The 17,804-nt window shown below is 36.8% G+C and overlaps 1 protein-coding gene across 1 annotated transcript; it reads left to right on the top strand.

Annotated features, from left to right (window-relative positions):
* Positions 1–352: 352 nt before the first annotated feature.
* Positions 353–11,281, top strand: LOC136843188 (uncharacterized). The gene is made up of 4 exons (XM_067111261.1): positions 353–504; positions 8,670–8,867; positions 9,831–9,930; positions 10,593–11,281. The coding sequence occupies exons 1-4, from the start codon at positions 441–443 to the stop codon at positions 10,735–10,737; spliced, it is 507 nt and encodes a 168-aa protein (XP_066967362.1). The 5' UTR covers positions 353–440; the 3' UTR covers positions 10,738–11,281.
* Positions 11,282–17,804: the final 6,523 nt, after the last annotated feature.

The following is a 17,804-nucleotide window of genomic DNA, read 5'->3' on the forward strand; positions in this document are numbered from 1 at the left end:
TGTGTGTATTGGATATTAGGAAAAAAAAAAAGTGTTCAAAACAGGTTCTCCGTTCAGTGCCTTTTCCTAGTTTTTTTTATTGTTTTACTTTTTTTTTTTAATGGATTTCTCTCGGGCAACCACTTCTGGACCTCGATATAACGAATTTACAGTTGCAAGTACATACTCAATATATTTTAATGTTTATACTTAAAGGATGGGTTGCTTTAAAGTGTCGAAAATCCTTATGGCCAATCCACTGAATACGAAATCGGCCTTGAATTCTCACCGACGAAAAAACAAAAGAAAATGAGATGTAAATAACCGCACCAAGGCTCACACCGGTCTTCAACCTGTCAATATAAAAGGCAAACATGGACGTCGGTGTTCATTCTTCCCCCGAAGAGTCTTGAGAGAGAAGGCGAGACGCTCCACAGACCGGGAAACCAAGAGACACCAAGATGGCTTCTGCTTCGTTAATATTTCTGTACTTTGCCGGGAGTGTGATAGTCTCTTTGGCAAGCGGTGAGTTCAGTGTTTGCACCATAATTTTGTAGTGAAATTCTATTGCCTTCTTGATTTTTTCTTAACTAATTGGTATTACTGTTATGCAATTTTTACTTGTGTGTTCTTTGCCGGTCGCCTAGTTGTTATTCATGTAAATTTATCTTCAAATGGAATAAAAAGAAATGATGAGACTGGGTATACATATTCGTATTCTGTGAGAGATGCAATAACATACATACACACACACACAAAAACACACACACACACACACACACACACATATATATATATATATATATATATATATATATATATATATATATATATATATATATATATATATATATATATATAATATATATATATATATATATAATATATATATATATACATATATATACAGTACATATAAGAGTCTGTGTATAAATATAATTATATATATACATGTATATGTATATATATTGTATATAATATATATATATATATATATATATATATATATATATATATATATATATATATATATATATATTACCTTTTATCACATACAAATTGTTCTATGCATTAGTACAATTACTAACAGGACCTCATTCAGACTGGATGGTATCTAGTAGAGATATTTATTAAAACAGTTACATGCTTTCTAGGACAAACAGTCGTCATTGTCAAGTATCCTAGAAAGCTTGTAACTTTTTTGAATAAATATCTCTACTAGATACCATCCAGTCTGAATGAGGTCCTATTAATAAATATATATATATATATATATACATATATAATTTATAAATATATACATAAATATATATATATATATATATATATATATATATATATATATATATATATATATATATATATATATATATATATATATATTTCACTGAACAAGTTGGTCAAGCACTTTGCCTTTATTTCTGTAACTTCCAAATTCCAGTAGATACCGAGTACTTTTCGGGTGGAAGTTCATACTAGGATATTCGATATAAGCCTTGAAAATTTCCTTTATCCTTGTGACCACGGCGAGCTTGGGGACGGTAATGCTTCCATAACGGTGGTGAAGTAAATTAATTACATTATCTCACGACTGAAGGTTACACTATATTAGCTGGGAAGAATTTTCGATATGTCATGGAGTCCCAGCTTACATACAAGTCAAAAAGTGGTGAAACAATTGTCAATGATTAAACAGATCAACTGCGTACCCAAATGAGAAGGTACTTGGCAAAGTAAAGGAAATTTTATGTATATGTACCCCTACATATATACTACACATGTACACACGCCATGTAAAACTTTAGAAGTCGTGGATTGATAATCACAGGACAAAGAATGAATTTTTGAATGTTCAAATACACTTATTTACATAAAAAGTATTATTACCCAAATACAGCGTTTGAAAGTCTTGGAAACCACCTCATCCGTCTTCCTCGAAATTTAAGGAGGCTTAAAATAAGTAATAAAAATGGTTTCGGTAGTCCTTAAGTACACAACATAATCATAAAATTACCACATAATCAGCGATTTTTTTTTTATTATTTTTTCACCGTAGAGGAGTACTTATATAGCTAATCTGTTTGTGTGTGTGTGCGTATGCACGTGAACTCTTTCTCCGACAGCATAGGTGGTACATGCGAGATAATCTGATAGAACAATTAACCCTTCCGGCTTTCAACAATATACAGAACTTGATGGCTACCGAATACATCCTTGGAGGCCGTTTTATTGTGAATATATAATCATGTTAATTATTTTTGCAAAAATGTACCAAGCCTGATATTATTTTCAGCAATAGGTTCCACTTGGTGAGATAGTGTTCTTTAGCATTTTTCCTCCTATCTTAAAGCTGTCATACATTTGGCTTTGAAAAAAGAAGCTAATTTTGGTTTTGTATGTAGTTGGGGAAGACTCATTCAGGAATAATGTACGAAGAAATTCCATCATATTCTCATCGATTGTTTATATAGGAAAGTAACTGTTAGTTTAGACTTATTCTAATTTGATATCTCTCTCTAATAACTTCCTAATTAATCCTGATCCATATTTCTCTAGATAAAGGCTATTAATTTTTGAGTTAAAACTTTTTATAATACTGTTATACATAAGGACAGGAGAATCTAGAAATGAAAAGCACCGTTTTTTTCGATATCAAAGTAAATTTCAGCGCTGACTTCTCTTTAAATCTTAATTTCAGATTTTAAATTAAAATTTTCATGCTTACGTACAACCAAAGACCTTTCAACATAGCGGACATACATAGTGGCTTTCAGAATGGCTTATTTTTAAACACACTATTCTCTTAAAAAACACAAATTCAACAAATGTAGGACGTAAGGCCATTCCCATGCGTCTCCACCCTGGAGTACAAATCGTCTTTAATATTCATGAAAACATGTTTTCATCTTCCTAAATTCTAAAAGAGTATCCCGTGTTCCTGATGGAATGTCATGAGCAGGTATCTCTGGATGATGTTCTCCAGTATTACAGTGAAGGTCCTTGAACTGGAACACTGTTGAAAAGGCTTTTCCCGTCGAAGGAAACCGGTTTCCCTGACAAGGTTCTTTCTTCCAAAAACATTTTTAATTCATGCGTTGAGTCGACCACATATTTTTAGGGATGTTTCTCAATGATACTGCTTAGCTTTTTTTGTTCTCCCCTATAATAATAAAATTCAAGTGGACCTCGTTTGTCCTCCTCCGGGTGACAGTAGGAGAAACATGACATAGCCACCATCCCCCTGCAAACTGGTTTGTCCGCCACTGGTGGGGGCGGGATAGGTAGGGGGAACGGGAGGGTAGGGGAGACATCCACCCTCCTCCCGCAAACCTGTTTGTCCTCCCCAGGTGGTGGCGGGTTAAGTAGGGGTTCGGGAGGGTAGGGGAGACAGCAGCGCCGAGTTCCAGCGCACGTAGCGCGCGCCAAAAAGCTCGTACGTAATAGTTTTCAGGCTACCCACACATACATCCAAGCTCATATTTCAGGGGCAGGACTACGCTGGAGATTCACAATTTTTCTTTTTTCCTTCCTACTTTTCGTGATTCATAATCACATCACCATAGGAAGGAATATATAAAGAGAGTGAATCTTAATTCGTGTCCTTGATTCTACCACTTATGTGCGTAAACGGAGTCTGCTCCGGGTGCGCGAAGCTCGTATTTCCCGACTCGCTGAACTTCAGGGTATTGTTAATGTTACTGGTGATACCGATTTGGTTGTTCCTTGGACGTTTACATTGTCCCCTTGGCTCTTGGTGGTTTCTTTTTTAGTTTTCTGTAAAAGAAAACTACTGAGACGGATATTTGTCTGTCCGTCGGCACTTTTTCTGTCCGTCCTTAGATCTTAAAAACTACTGAGGCTAGAGGGCTGCAAATTGGTATGTTGATCATTCACCCTCCAATCATCAAACATACCAAATTGCAGCCCTCTAGCCTCGAGAGTTTTTATTTGATTTAAGGTAAATTCAGCCATGATACTGAGTCTGGCGACGTTATATGACAGGCCACCACCGGGCAGTGGTTAAAGTTTCATGGGCCGCGGCTCATACAGCATTGCACGCTGTAAAGAAAACTCGATTGCGCCGAAGAAACTTCGGCGCATTTTTTATTTGTTTTTAGTTAGATTTGGTTTGATCTGAGAGCAACGGGTTGACTTCAATCTTTAAATTACTTTTTTCCCATCATCATGTAACCATTTCTATAGTTTAAAAAACGTTTGAATTTTATACTGCTCCATTATTCACTGGTCCTGCATCGAATTTGTGTGTGTTTTCTGAACAAACCTCTCTTCTCGTTGCTTCTTCCATAAAACATATCCTCTTCAAATTTTTTTTTCGTTTCATCTTAGTGTTAGTTTAAACGGGTAGTATCACTGTACTAGAGAAATTGATCAATATCTCTACTATAAACCGTTGGCAGTTCATTATTTTTGAGATTAAAACAATTCAGCTTAATTTTGTGCACAAACTTTCTAGTAATACTGAATATACACTATCACTTATGGAAGAATTCGCAGTTATCTTAAGATCTGCAACTTCTGCAAAATCTTCTTCAAGATGTATAATTGCATCTCCCTGTTAAACAATTTAACGCTCTTTACGAATCTATTAGCTTGAAGCGAAACTCCTTCTCACAATGTTTTGCAATGGCAACTTCATCATGAAGTCCTTGTATACATTTTACATGGCAACTTCATCATGAAGTTCATCTATGCATTGTGCAATGGCAACTTCATCATGAAGTTCATGTATACATTTTACAATGGCAACTTCATCATGAAGTTCATGTATACATTTTGCAATGGCAACTTCATCATGAAGTTCATGTATACATTTTCAATGGCAACTTCATCATGAAGTTCATGTATACATTTTGCAATGGCAACTTCATCATGAAGTTCACTTATACATTATGCAATGGCAACTTCATCATGAAGTTCGTGTATACATTTTGCAATGGCAGCTTCATCATAAAGTTCGTCTATACATTTTCAATGGCAACTTCATCATGAAGTTCATGTATACATTTTACAATGGCAACATCATGAAGTTCATGTCTACATTAGCTGCAGTTTATTAGTCTTGAAGGTTTCTTTAGTTCCGTTGTTTCCAGATTTTGGTTGGAACTTTTCATTCCTACATATATTACGAACGAAGAACCCAGAACTGAAGGGTGCCCAACTAAACTTAGAATGAACTAAAATATGGGTAGTTAAAGAATGCAATTTTCTGCCATTCAACGAAACCTGTAAAACAAATAAAATGATCCAAACACACACACACACACACACACACACATTACACACACACACATAAAAAAAAGTATATCTTAGTTTAACCAGACCACTGAGCTGATTAACAGCTCTCCTAGGGCTGGCCCAAAGGATTAGACTTATTTTTACGTGGCTCAGAACCAACTGGTTACCTAGCAACGGGACCTACAGCTTATTGTGGAATCCGAACCACATTATGACGAGAAATGAATTTCTATCACCAGAAATAAATTCCTCTAATTTTTCATTAGCGGTTCGGAGAGTCGAACGCTGGGCCAACAGCGTGCCAGTCGAAAGCTCTACCACCCGTCCAAAGAAGAACTCACACACACACACACACACACACATATATATATATATATATATATATATATATATATATATATATATATATATATATATATATAATAGATATGTGTGCGCGCGTGCCTATGCGTTTGTGCGTGTGTGTGTGCATTCAACCTTGTTGCCGGTGAAAGATCCATGTGTTGATTTTAGCCAGGGTGGTCCAACCACGGGAGTGCGGGTTACTTGTGGCCCTCGGGTGGAATCTTTTGTGGACCGCTGGCTCTCATATGAATGGAAAACGGGACGCGTTTCTTTGAGTGGCCACTACGAACACCGGAATTGGTATGCAGAGGCTATAGTATAGGAGGCCATCTGATCCTAGACCTCTCTTTAGTAAACTTATATCATTTCTCTATCAGTTCAGACCATCTATATAAAAAACGAAAAATTGACAAAAAGCTGTATACCATTAAGAGCGTTCTGCAAATACTGGCCAAAAATCACTGAACATTTTTTTCTGTTTGTTCTACAAAAAATAAATGAAAATAAGAAAAGGTCACGGTAATATTGGATGTATTAAACTGCTTGAAAATGTCAACTCATTTTCCTATGAGTATTCAAGCAGTACTGATTCCAAATGATTTATATTCTTAATTCTGCTCGCGGTCTCAATAGAATCTTGAAATATTCCAGATTTAAATATTCATAATCCCTTTGCGTTTGATTTCAAAAAGATATTTTAGCTGTGTAAAGGAAATTATTACATAGGAGAGCTCTTAAAATCAAGATTAATCGACTGAAGGAACGCAAACGAGTTCTAGCCTTACTTTTGCTGTTAAATCTTTCAGATTCGTTCGTAGTTGATAGTATATTTTCCAAAATACCTCCACAATTGGAACCTCGAAAGTTCAACCGAAGATGCAAGGCATCACCACCCTAAAACAATTTCTCTTGCATTTTACTTACACTTATATGTATTTATTTATTTATTAATATGTTAAATTGTTTTTTCTTTTTGTAACTGATCTCTTCTTCTGTTTTTACGGTTACTTCTTTTTAATTTTTTTTTTTTTTTTAACGTTAGTTTAACCAGACCACTGAGTTAATAATAACTCTCCTAGGGCTGGCCCGAAGGGTTAGACAAGCTATTTGAACTCTCTAAGAATTCAATTAAAACTAGCGACATATGTTAATCTAAGAACTAATTCAGTTAATTAGGAATATATTATAAATTATTCTATGAATCTTATTAGAAGCTCGAATTTCAAGTCAATGACCTGCACTCGGGTCTTCAGACTTTTGGCCTTCGATGATTGGCTCCTATGTTCGAAGAAGGCCACAAGGAACGTAGTGCACGTACACCCTTTGTGGTACCCACGCCAAGCCGACAACGGTTGTGTGGCACCTTGAAGCCAGCGGTATTTACCCGTTATACCCCTATCAAAAAGGCACAAAGACAGCTGGCAGGTTTTCCGTTGCGTCTCAATCACAAGGACTCACAGGGTGCATAAGCGCAAAGCGGTCTAAAGAGGGGTTTCTTATAAATCACTATCTATCTATCTATCTATCTATATATATATATATATATATATATATATATATATATATATATATACGGTATTACATATACACAAATAGAGCGCCCCCCCCCCCACCACTCTACAGCATAAACTAAAATTGATATGGACAAAAACAAAAGTAATTCAGAACAGGTATTTTATTTAAGTTTCTCTCTGAGTATTTAATATTTTGTGTGGCCTCCATCTGCTTGTACCACAGCCTGCATTCTTGTGGGGTATGATTTCAGCAAATCGCAAAAAAGCTGAGACTCAAACTCCATTTCCCTTAGCACTTTGGTCACCTCTCTTCGCAGGTCGTTGAGGTTTGGTATACCATCATAGTTCACTGGGCGCGCTTCAACACGATCCATTAAGATACTACCAATGTTTTCACACACATTAAGGTCAGGGGAGCTACATGGAAATTCACTTGACGAGAAGAAACTGATACCACCGTTTCGAAGCAGCCCCTGTGTCTGAAGGGCCTTGAAACATGGTGTTTTATCATGCAAAAATGTGACTTCTTCAACAGATAACACATTTTCAGGATCTTTGAGTAAAGGAAATACTCCACCAGTAAGCACAGTTTCTCTGAAGTATTCGCCATTCCATGACTGTCCTTTTTCTTTGATGAATCACATTAACCATTTGGCTGTGAAACACAGAAAAATTCCCAAACATTCAGGAAATTTCACAACTTGGCGATAGCGCACGTCATCGCTGATATCATCCAACTTTGCAGCCCAAATGATGTCATTTTTATGATTTGGCTTCCTGACTGTGTAAATGAAGAATTCATCTGATGCGGCAACATGGAGAAAGTCAGCTTCATCCCAATCTTTAAGAAATGAGCCATAAAACCATGCACGGTCTTCTCTCTGTTGCTGAGTGATGTTGGGCTTGCTGATAACATGAAATGGCTAGATACCAGATTTTTTCAACTCACGATATACAGCACTATAACTTCTCTTCTTTCCCCTTTTTGTTTCTAGTTCAAGCGCCAATTTATGTAAAGACTTTCTTGGTCTACCCACTGCCTCACCTATGATGTCTTTTGACTCCTGAGAAAGGACTTCAGGCCTTCCAAGATTCTCACTCTTTTCGCGATGACAGTCATATGGAGTTTTGTTCCAGTTTCTTTTAACAAAGGATTCATCTCTTTTAATGTATTTAGCTATCCAGGAACGTGAAATGAAGGATGCGCCAGCATCCCTGGTCTCTCTGAAGGTTATAGCCTGGATTCATTCAATCCATCTGATTTCCTCCAAGTTGTTAGCCATGGCTGTATCTAACTCCGTGACTCAGTCTGAAAACACAAGAAATGTAAAATGAAAAATAGCTTAATAGAAACTTAAAATAATGTACTTGGAGATAGGCTATAGCAGAAAACTTCATAACTTTCCATTTGTTCTGTGGAGGGGGGGACTCTTAATTTCAAAATGCCCGGTATATAATAATTTCGTGTGTTTTCGAGCGCACATGAGTTGTTCCTATGCCACGCATAGATTAAGAAAAAAATTCCGCAAAATTTTAAACTGACTGACCCATGTCCTTTCGTTTCCCCTTCTTCAGGCTGCTCTTCTCCTTACCAGCAAGTTGGGCGATGGTGTATATTCGTGAACATCGTGGCGCCTGCAGGAGGCTCAGGGCGACCCGTAAACTGGTTGGAAGCCAAAGCATCCTGCCAGAAATCCGGCGGGGACTTGGTTACCTTAGAAGAACAGACAAAAATGTTTGCCATTTCGGAATACCTCAACCTTAATTTCAGAAGTAAGTTGTTGTTATTACTGCTATTTACCTTCACCTCATTGTATTAGTCTTATGAATTAAGGTAGAACTGCACTGCAGCTTAGAACAGCCCGGCAGATTTTTAAGATAGCTTTTCAACTTGAACTCCACATAAGTACATTAGTCATTACCAAATCCATCACACTACAGCTATGTCCTACCTAACCCGCCATAGGAAGTCATGATAATAATCAGATCTTTGCCCGCTGTACCGCAGCCCACAATAGTCGCAGTTTTTAATCTTTAAAATGCCGTATGGCTCCCATTCCGTTTAGTCTGTGAATTCTTTTACTTGCAAAAGAGAAACCTCAGTAGCATTTGTATAATTGTATGGTTGTTATTTTTTTATGTAACGTTCAGGCACTGTATAGTTTACTGTTAGTGTTATTCATCTCATACTTATTTTGTCCCAAGAATTATAGCAAAACTTGAAGGACATTCTTCAACAATGTTTTAAGACATTAAACTTGACCATTACAAAAGCCTAGCTCACTTGGCATAACACATCCTAAGGTTCCATTTCCTCCCAGTCCCTTGGTAGGCAGTCACGATTATATCTTGCATATTCATCGATATTGGAATTGTCGTGGAGCTCTCGCATACTTATTCCAGAAGTGTGAGTGCTTGTTACCTTCTCAGCCGTGAGTTTCCTTGACTTATCAATGAAACAAGAGCGGCGCTACCGTTCTTGAACTTCTGGCATCATTCTGTACCATCCGCCAAAGACATGCAGTAGAATTATAAACTTTTAATTTAACAGTGACACCATCCTTGACAGAAGGCTCAACATGAAGTATCATTTTTCTTGTAATTTGAATATCATATTTTACTTTTGATGTCATATTTACTATTTAAATACAAAGTAAGCTTTGTTTCCGCTTACTTTGCCAGACGAATTCGTATTTCATTTTTTTTTTTAATTCTTTAATTTTCGTTCAATTTCAGCTGAGTCTGAAGGAGGTTGGGTATACTGGGTTGGCGCCCTTGGGTCGAGCCGCGAATGGCAGTGGGTCAATGGTAAACCCTTCAACCTCCTCTCAAATATGTAAGTATTTCTTATTTGAATCATGTAATCGTTATTAAACTTCTTAATCAGCTTGGCAAAGTTATTATTATTATTATTATTATTATTTATTATTATTATTATTATTATTATTATTATTATCACTTTTTCATCAGAGCTTAATGAAATTAATAGCTCCCTGATTATTGGACCTAATGATGATTACCTAAATCTATTTTCTTGCCTAACAAGTCACGAAAATAAAGTAAAAAGAAAAAAAAATTCAAAAACCGGATACGATAACTCTCCAAGTACGATAAACTGAAAAAAAAATTTGATATTTCAATCATGTGTTACCTCAATGCCTTGAGTCGTCTCCTCCAGAAGGGCGGACTAATCTCCATGTAAATTCTTATTTCCTACATTTTCGGTTTAACGGTAAAATGAGAAGTAATGCTCCATGCATCACTGAATGACGTTTTTCTCTGTACTGAACTGAAAAGAATACAAAAGAGTTCCCTGAATGGTTCAGCTTGTTACCTCATTAGAGGAAGGGGCATTTAAGAAAATCTGGACATTCTCTGATATAGTGATGTTTACTAATTGTCTTGGATAATTAGACGCATATCTATTTATTATCTTTTGTCATTCACCATCTATACAAATATCAAAATATTAACTTAAGTCTTCTATCCGTCTATCAGCTGGCTGCCAGACCAACCCTCCGTGCAGCCTTTCAACCAACATGGGCGTCTGGTACCTGCCGATAAGCTTCACGGGAGGAGATACCTCCAGAGTGCCGATGGAACCAAAAGTCAGTCACCTGCCTATATTTGCGAGCGGCAGTAGAAAGAATGGATAAATTGAATTTAGGAGGCTTTTGAAAAAAAAAAAGTTTTCTAAGAGTTTTTTGGTGAAAGTATGATGTTGTTTGACTTTTACATGTTATTTGTTTCTGAGGTTTTACTGTTTAAGTTTTCGAGGGAAAAAAATGTATTGTTTGAAAGCTTCGACAAAGCTTTGGGGAGTTTTGTGGGAAATTTGACTGTCAACGGATTCCATTTTGGTTTGCGGGAAAGTACGATATGATTTGAGATTTCCAGCATTCTCAGAAATCTCATTTTTTTGTTGTTTGTTGTTCCCTTGTGTTACTTCGTTGTTTTATCATTTTTGTTTGTACTGTAATTATTTATGCAACTGCCTTTGTTACTTCATCACGTTTAGCATTTATAAACAGATACTGAGTATTTGTTAGCATATTTTTCTCATGTTTATGGACAGAGAATGTACATCAATTCTCTTCTCTAAGACGTTCGGATTATTGGAATTATTTGAAATTTCTAGTTCGCTGTGCAGCATTGTTGACGACAATCATAAATTCATAAGAAGAGAATATATGCATTTGCTTTTCCTTTAATCTTATTTCACATATGTTGAGTGTGTCTAATGTATCAAAAGTCATTTAATTGTTTTTGATAGCAAAAGCTAATGTTACATGTTTTGTCATGGTGATAACTCACCATCAGTTGTAAAAAATTAGGAAATTAAGTTACAGTGGCTCCATGAAGTTTGCATTCCACCTATGTGGAAGTGGGGCGCTTGTCTGATGCAAGGAAGAACTGAGCGATGACGCTGGGGTAGGTTTTCTACACCAGCAAGTATTACTTTCTTACAAGGTCATTTCAGGGTATTCATACTAAGCCTGAAACTCCGACTATTTTTTACCGTCCTTGTACTGTCTTGGTTTATTTATAGAAGACGACCTTTGAATGGCTCTAATTGTTGTTTTGAATGCTCTTCGGACATTGAGGAGAGCGTGCCTCCTTTCCCGCAGAATTCAAGTAGCTAAAATGGTCAGGCTTTTCACCTACTTTTTCGTCCAATCTCGACAGACTGACGAACCTCAAATCGCTAGATGTATTGTGTATAACTAGGTATAAGCCCTGGGGTAACCTATAATAAAAAAGGGGGCTCATCCGTCCTTTTTACCTGCAGTTTTTTGGTAGGCTCAGGAAACTGCCTGGAGGAATTATATGAACTGTCTTCCCATGGCATCACCTGAACCCAGCCGTTGCTACCACTGCATGGAAAGAGAAAATACTGAAGACCCCCCTCCCCCCCCACACCAAATAATTCAGTCACATAAAAGACTCTGGTGCCTTTTAGAAATAAAACTGTGAACACACAAAAGAAAATAAAATGCCTGACCTAACGTGATCAAGTTTCGTAGTTCTCGAAACAACACAAGGGCATCGTATTGCCACTAAAACTTTCACAGCATGATGGCCTTCAGAAGAAATGTACTTCAAATAAACAATTCAGCAGTGTGAAGATTACTTGCTAATTACGAAAATCAATCATTCTTACAAAACACGACCCAGTGAACATGCTTCAGTGCACTATTGTTTTCCCTTGATATGAAAAGGATGAAGAACCGTCAAAGTGCAAGACTCCGAAATGGACAATTTCAAGTAAAAGGCGCAAGTGGATACCAATAAAGACACCGAAAACATAGTTTAACAGAAAACCCTTATCACTGCTATATAAAATACTTGAACAGAAAAGAGACTCTTCACTTTATATTTCCAGACTATACCAGTGGGTGCTAATAAACTGGTCACTTTTTGTAGTGCCTATTTTTTACATACCTTAATCCTAAATGCTAGTTAATTCCTATTTTCTAAGGGAGAAATCTCTCTCTTCCATAAACATTGTAATTTGACTATTACAGTGTTTTTTTTTTTTTACTCTAAGACAAAGAAGAAGCGTAACATGAAGAATAAAATATATTAAATGATTCAAATTCAGAGGGTTTACCTTGCATTATTAAGACCATTTTATAATTCTGGACGTGTGCCTTCAAGGAAAAAATTTAGCTCTCTTTATAACGAATTACTGTGATCAAATGCTGCCTAGGCTAATGGTTGACTAATTCTTTAGCATTGGAGGTATGATTAAATCAAAATCAGTCACAACCACTTTTATTATCTTCTCTGCTTGGAATTTTTTTCTTTTAATGCAAGTTATATTATCAAAGATTTTGTTAATCAACAGGTTTTGTCAAAAACTCTGAGTAGTTGTTTCCATGAGAATCCGTAAAATGCCGTAGAAATTTTATAAATCAATATAGAGATACATACACTTTTACACGCTTATCTCTCTCTCTCTCTCTCTCTCTCTCTCTCTCTCTCTCTCTCTCTCTCTCTCTCTCTCTATATATATATATATATATATATATATATATATATATATATATATATATATATATATATATATATATATATACATATTTTTTTTTTGTGTATATATATATAAAAGAGATCTTCACGTGTCTCTCATTTTCACGTTACGATCTATTATATATTCAACCAAGGACCATTGTGGAAATACTATATATATATATATATATATATATATATATATATATATATATATATATATATATATATATATATATATATACATAATACATGTGTATGTATGTGTGTGTATACATTCCTCCTTTTATGTACCTGATAAAATGAAAATTTCGGATCATCCGTGTTGCAATTTCCACGTATTGAAAATGTTTCCTCATCATTAAATGTTACAGATACCCGTGAATTAATATATCAAAGGAAGCTCAGAGGAAATGTGTGTATATACTTCGAGTGAACCTTCGAATTACCTGAACACAAAATATCAATTCCAAGCTATCATTGCAAATAGTCCCAGGCCGGACGCTGCATCACAGAGCAGAAAATTCAGAAATATGAGACAAGGAGCGTAGCGGCCAGAGTTATTTTGCAACTGGAATTGACACACTATTCCAAAGCAAGGTTTGCAGACTTCAAAAGTAGTGCTTTGGACAGTCAGCTCTTATTAGAAAGAATGCTACCCAACTAACTAGCGGAAGAGACCCAGTATTGTTATTATTGATACTGTTAGATTTGAGGAAATTTAGACCGTCAAGCAAAGCACAAGCACTGGGGTACATTCTGCCATTCAGAGCTTAAAACAGTGAAAAGGGGTAGTCCAGCAAATAGAAGGGATGAAGTACAATGATCTAAAGGTGGGACTGGGAGAAAAACCTCTCAACTGCACTAAGAAGTAATAAAGTTAAGTATATATACCTTAGTTTAACCAGACCACTGAGCTGATTAACAGCTCTCCTAGGGCTGGCCCGAAGGATTAGATTTATTTTACGTGGCTAAGAAGCAATTGGTTACCTAGCAAAGGGACCTACAGCTTATTGTGGATTCCGAACAACATTATATCGAGAAATGAATTTCTATCACCAGAAATAAATTCCTCTAATTCTTCATTCGCCGGTCGGAGACTCGAACGCGGGCCCAGCAGGGTGCTAGCCGAGAACTATACCGACTCGTCCAACGAGGAACTCAGAAGTAATAAAGAAGTTGGGCAGAAAGAGTGAAGTAAAGAAACAGAATTGGAGCTGAAGTAAAAAGCTAAATTGTTTATGTATGCGTGCAAGGATACTAGAGTACAGTTTTAAACTATTTTAAATAAGGTACTTGATTTTGAGCAATTTTTTTTTATTCCACGATAAGTCCTAAAACTAAACCTATACTTAAGCTGAGACTGACTCACTGTACATAGTAAATGGACTCACACGAAGAATAAAATTCACATTTGAACATATCTTGTTGAATTCAAAAGCTAATCAGAGGACTAAAACTAGACATGACTATCCTGTCTTTCATCTCACAGATGCACAGAAAAACAGAGGAAGGAGAGAGATCGGCGAACAGATTATGGTTTGGGCACATAAAAGTTAAGTATACCTTAGTTTAACCAGACCACTGAGCTGATTAACAGCTCTCCTAGAGAAGGCCCGAAGGATCAGACTTATTTAACGTGGCTAAGAACCAACTGGTTACTTAGCAGCGGGACATACGGCTTATTGTGGAATCTGAACCACATTATAGCGAGAATTTTATCACCAGAAATAAATTCCTCTAACTCATTAGCCGGCCGGAGAGTCGAACTCGGGTCTAGCGAGTGCAAGGCCACAACTCTACCGACTTGCCCAAGGAAGAAATAGTAAAGGTAGACAAGTTATTGGTTAATGATCAGTAGAGAGAATGTGACAGGACATCAACCGGTGGGAAAGCCATTTTTAAAGGGAACAGATGGCTCGGAACTACTCAAAAATTCAGGCAAAGGAGGAAAGGGAAACATGAGAAAAATGTTACTAATGATGATGGTAAAAGCTATTATTAAATTATTATAACATGAAGGGAAACTGTCATTTCCAACATTATAAACAATTTTTAAATAAGACAATAGATCCGTTAACGTGACCAAGTAACTCACGAAATGAAATTACCATTACCTATATGAGTCAACAGAGGATAGAAATATAATCAGGTACAATTAGAAAGAATAAAAAAAATTATGTTTTCCGCGCTGTGACGACTTTGTCAAGAGATTTTTGTAAAACCTCTACTACAACTTTGAAATTACGACAAAACAGCGTGTCCCCACTTTTTAGATCTAGGACTTGCTTACTGAGACGTATACTCACAGACTTTTGCTTACTGAGACGTATACTCACAGACTTTGAATATGCCTTGAGACACGTACCGCTTACCTGAGGATGAGATACGTGCAGTGGCTTTGATTAATATACTACAGCGAGTCATGAAGTGCTTCCATTCAGGTGGGAGATCCAGTCACTTGGGGACGTAGGTGTTCGTTCAGCTCTGACTGCAGGGGCGTCATTTAGGGGGGGCTGGGGACTGGCCCCCCCAAGACTCAAGTTGCCCCCCCCCAGCCTCAAGTAGCCCCCCCTCACCCCACCAAGCCCCAAGAAGTAACAGCAGCTGGGTTTTCATTATTCCCACCGAAATTCAAATGTGTCATCACATTAAGTTATATCTGTCTATCTATCTATTTCATGTGCTTCAAAATGCACATAAAATAGCTCAAAATCAAAAAACCCCAAGGTGTTAGGCTCGCTTCGCTCGCCAAACCGCCCCCCCCCCCCCCAACCCCCCTCCCCCATAAAAAATCTGAAATGACGCCCCTGTCTGACGGTGGAGGAAAAAGCTACGGCTGCCTGCCTTATGGAAAGTATAATTTGTCAGATAATGAATTGTGGTAATAACCAACAAGCATGACGAAATTTTGGAATAGGCTCTCTTCGATGCCCAATTTGTTGTAAGTTGTATAACAGTTCCCGATGTAAAACCTGTGGTGTAAAACTTTTCTCGTGATAAAGCAATATGATTTGACTCCACACCCAACGATTTTTTTTTACTAATATACTTCCGATATTGTTTTATCTTCGAAATCAGTTATTTTCATTTTTTCTAATCACAGCTCTCTACCTATTACCCTCATGAGCGTTCTTCTTGTTCCACTTTTAAAGGAAATCTCAAAGTTCCGTCTCGGCATTGTATATGAATATTCCTCATAATATTCTAAATTAATATTTAACAGCAATCAATGATAAGCCCTATTTTTGGTGATTTCCTCAATCATGAAAAAATAGCTCATTTTTATAGGGGGACAGAACCAGGAATTCCATACTTTATTATGACGTACGTAGTTTTTAGTTAAGACTACTAGTCAGTGGATTTCCTAGTTCTTCATGACTTTTGAAACCGGCAATGTCCTCAAGGATAATCCGGGTTGCCACATTTACGAGAGAAACTCGGGTGACACCTGTGGCCCCTAAAAGTCTGCAGTTTGCTTCTTCTTGTTCAAAAGTTTTATGTTTTTTCAGTTTCTGTAAAAGCAAACTATCAAGATGGCTTTGTCTGTCCGTCGGCACTTTTTCTGTCCGCCCTCAGATCTTAAAAACTATTGAGGCTAGGGGGCTACAAATTGGTATGTTGATCATCCACCCTCCAATCATCAAACATGCCAAATTGCAGCCTTCTAGCTTCAGCAGTTTTTATTTTATTTAAGGTTAAAGTTAGCCTGGCAACACTAAACGACAGGCCACCACCGGTCAGGGGCTGAAAGTTTCATGGACCGTTGCTCATACAGCATTATACGCTGTACAGAAAACTCGACTGCGCCGAAGAAACTTCGGCGCATTTTTTACTTTTTTTTAATTGAGACTTTTGCTCTATACTCCAGTAGTTGTGTTTGACCTCACTTCTAAGGAGAGGTCACCCCACTTCTGACCCAAAATCTACTTGGTCCGCGTATGACGTCATCAAGTGTACACACAGGTCTCCCTCACTTATTAGTTGCTAACGGACGCATAAACATCACAGCAGCAATTATTTTTTACTTCTTATCTGACCGACCTTTACATTTCGATTTCTAAGTTAGTCGTGAAAGAATCCACCAAGAACGGCGATGTTATGCTGCATAACTTTCCCAAGAACGAGGAAATGAAGAAAAGTTGGCTCATAAATATTTGCAAGAGGAAGGATCACTTCAATGCTAATAATGCAAGGATATACACTCAACATTTCGTGGGAGTTGCAAACAAGGGGAGCCTCATGGATGAATTTAAATTACTCTTGCCCTAACAGCACACAGATTATGGGTGATTATTTTAATTAAAACAAGTGAAAATGTATTTTTGGTTTTGTAGGATCAATCTCACTTCACGTCAGCATAGGCTGTGATGCATATTTTGCCATTAGATCCTTTTGGTATTTTTCCTTTTCTTTAGGAATATTACAAAATCGGAATATGCGTTTCTCTCTCTCTCTCTCTCTCTCTCTCTCTCTCTCTCTCTCTCTCTCTCTCTCTCTCTCTCTCTCTCTCTCTCTCTAAGCAAAAATGAAAATCTATCTGCCCACACGTGAATACGCAAAAAAATAAAAGTAACACAGTGAACAAAAGTTTCAGATGCATTGCTGTTAATTCCTGATGTATCAAATGGAAAATAAAGTGAACTTTCTTTCGCTATATTACTTTACTCAGTAACTTTTAGTGAAAAGATTGGAAAT

Source organism: Macrobrachium rosenbergii, chromosome 11 (genome assembly GCF_040412425.1).
Source record: "Macrobrachium rosenbergii isolate ZJJX-2024 chromosome 11, ASM4041242v1, whole genome shotgun sequence".
Taxonomy (NCBI): Eukaryota; Metazoa; Arthropoda; class Malacostraca; order Decapoda; family Palaemonidae; genus Macrobrachium; species Macrobrachium rosenbergii.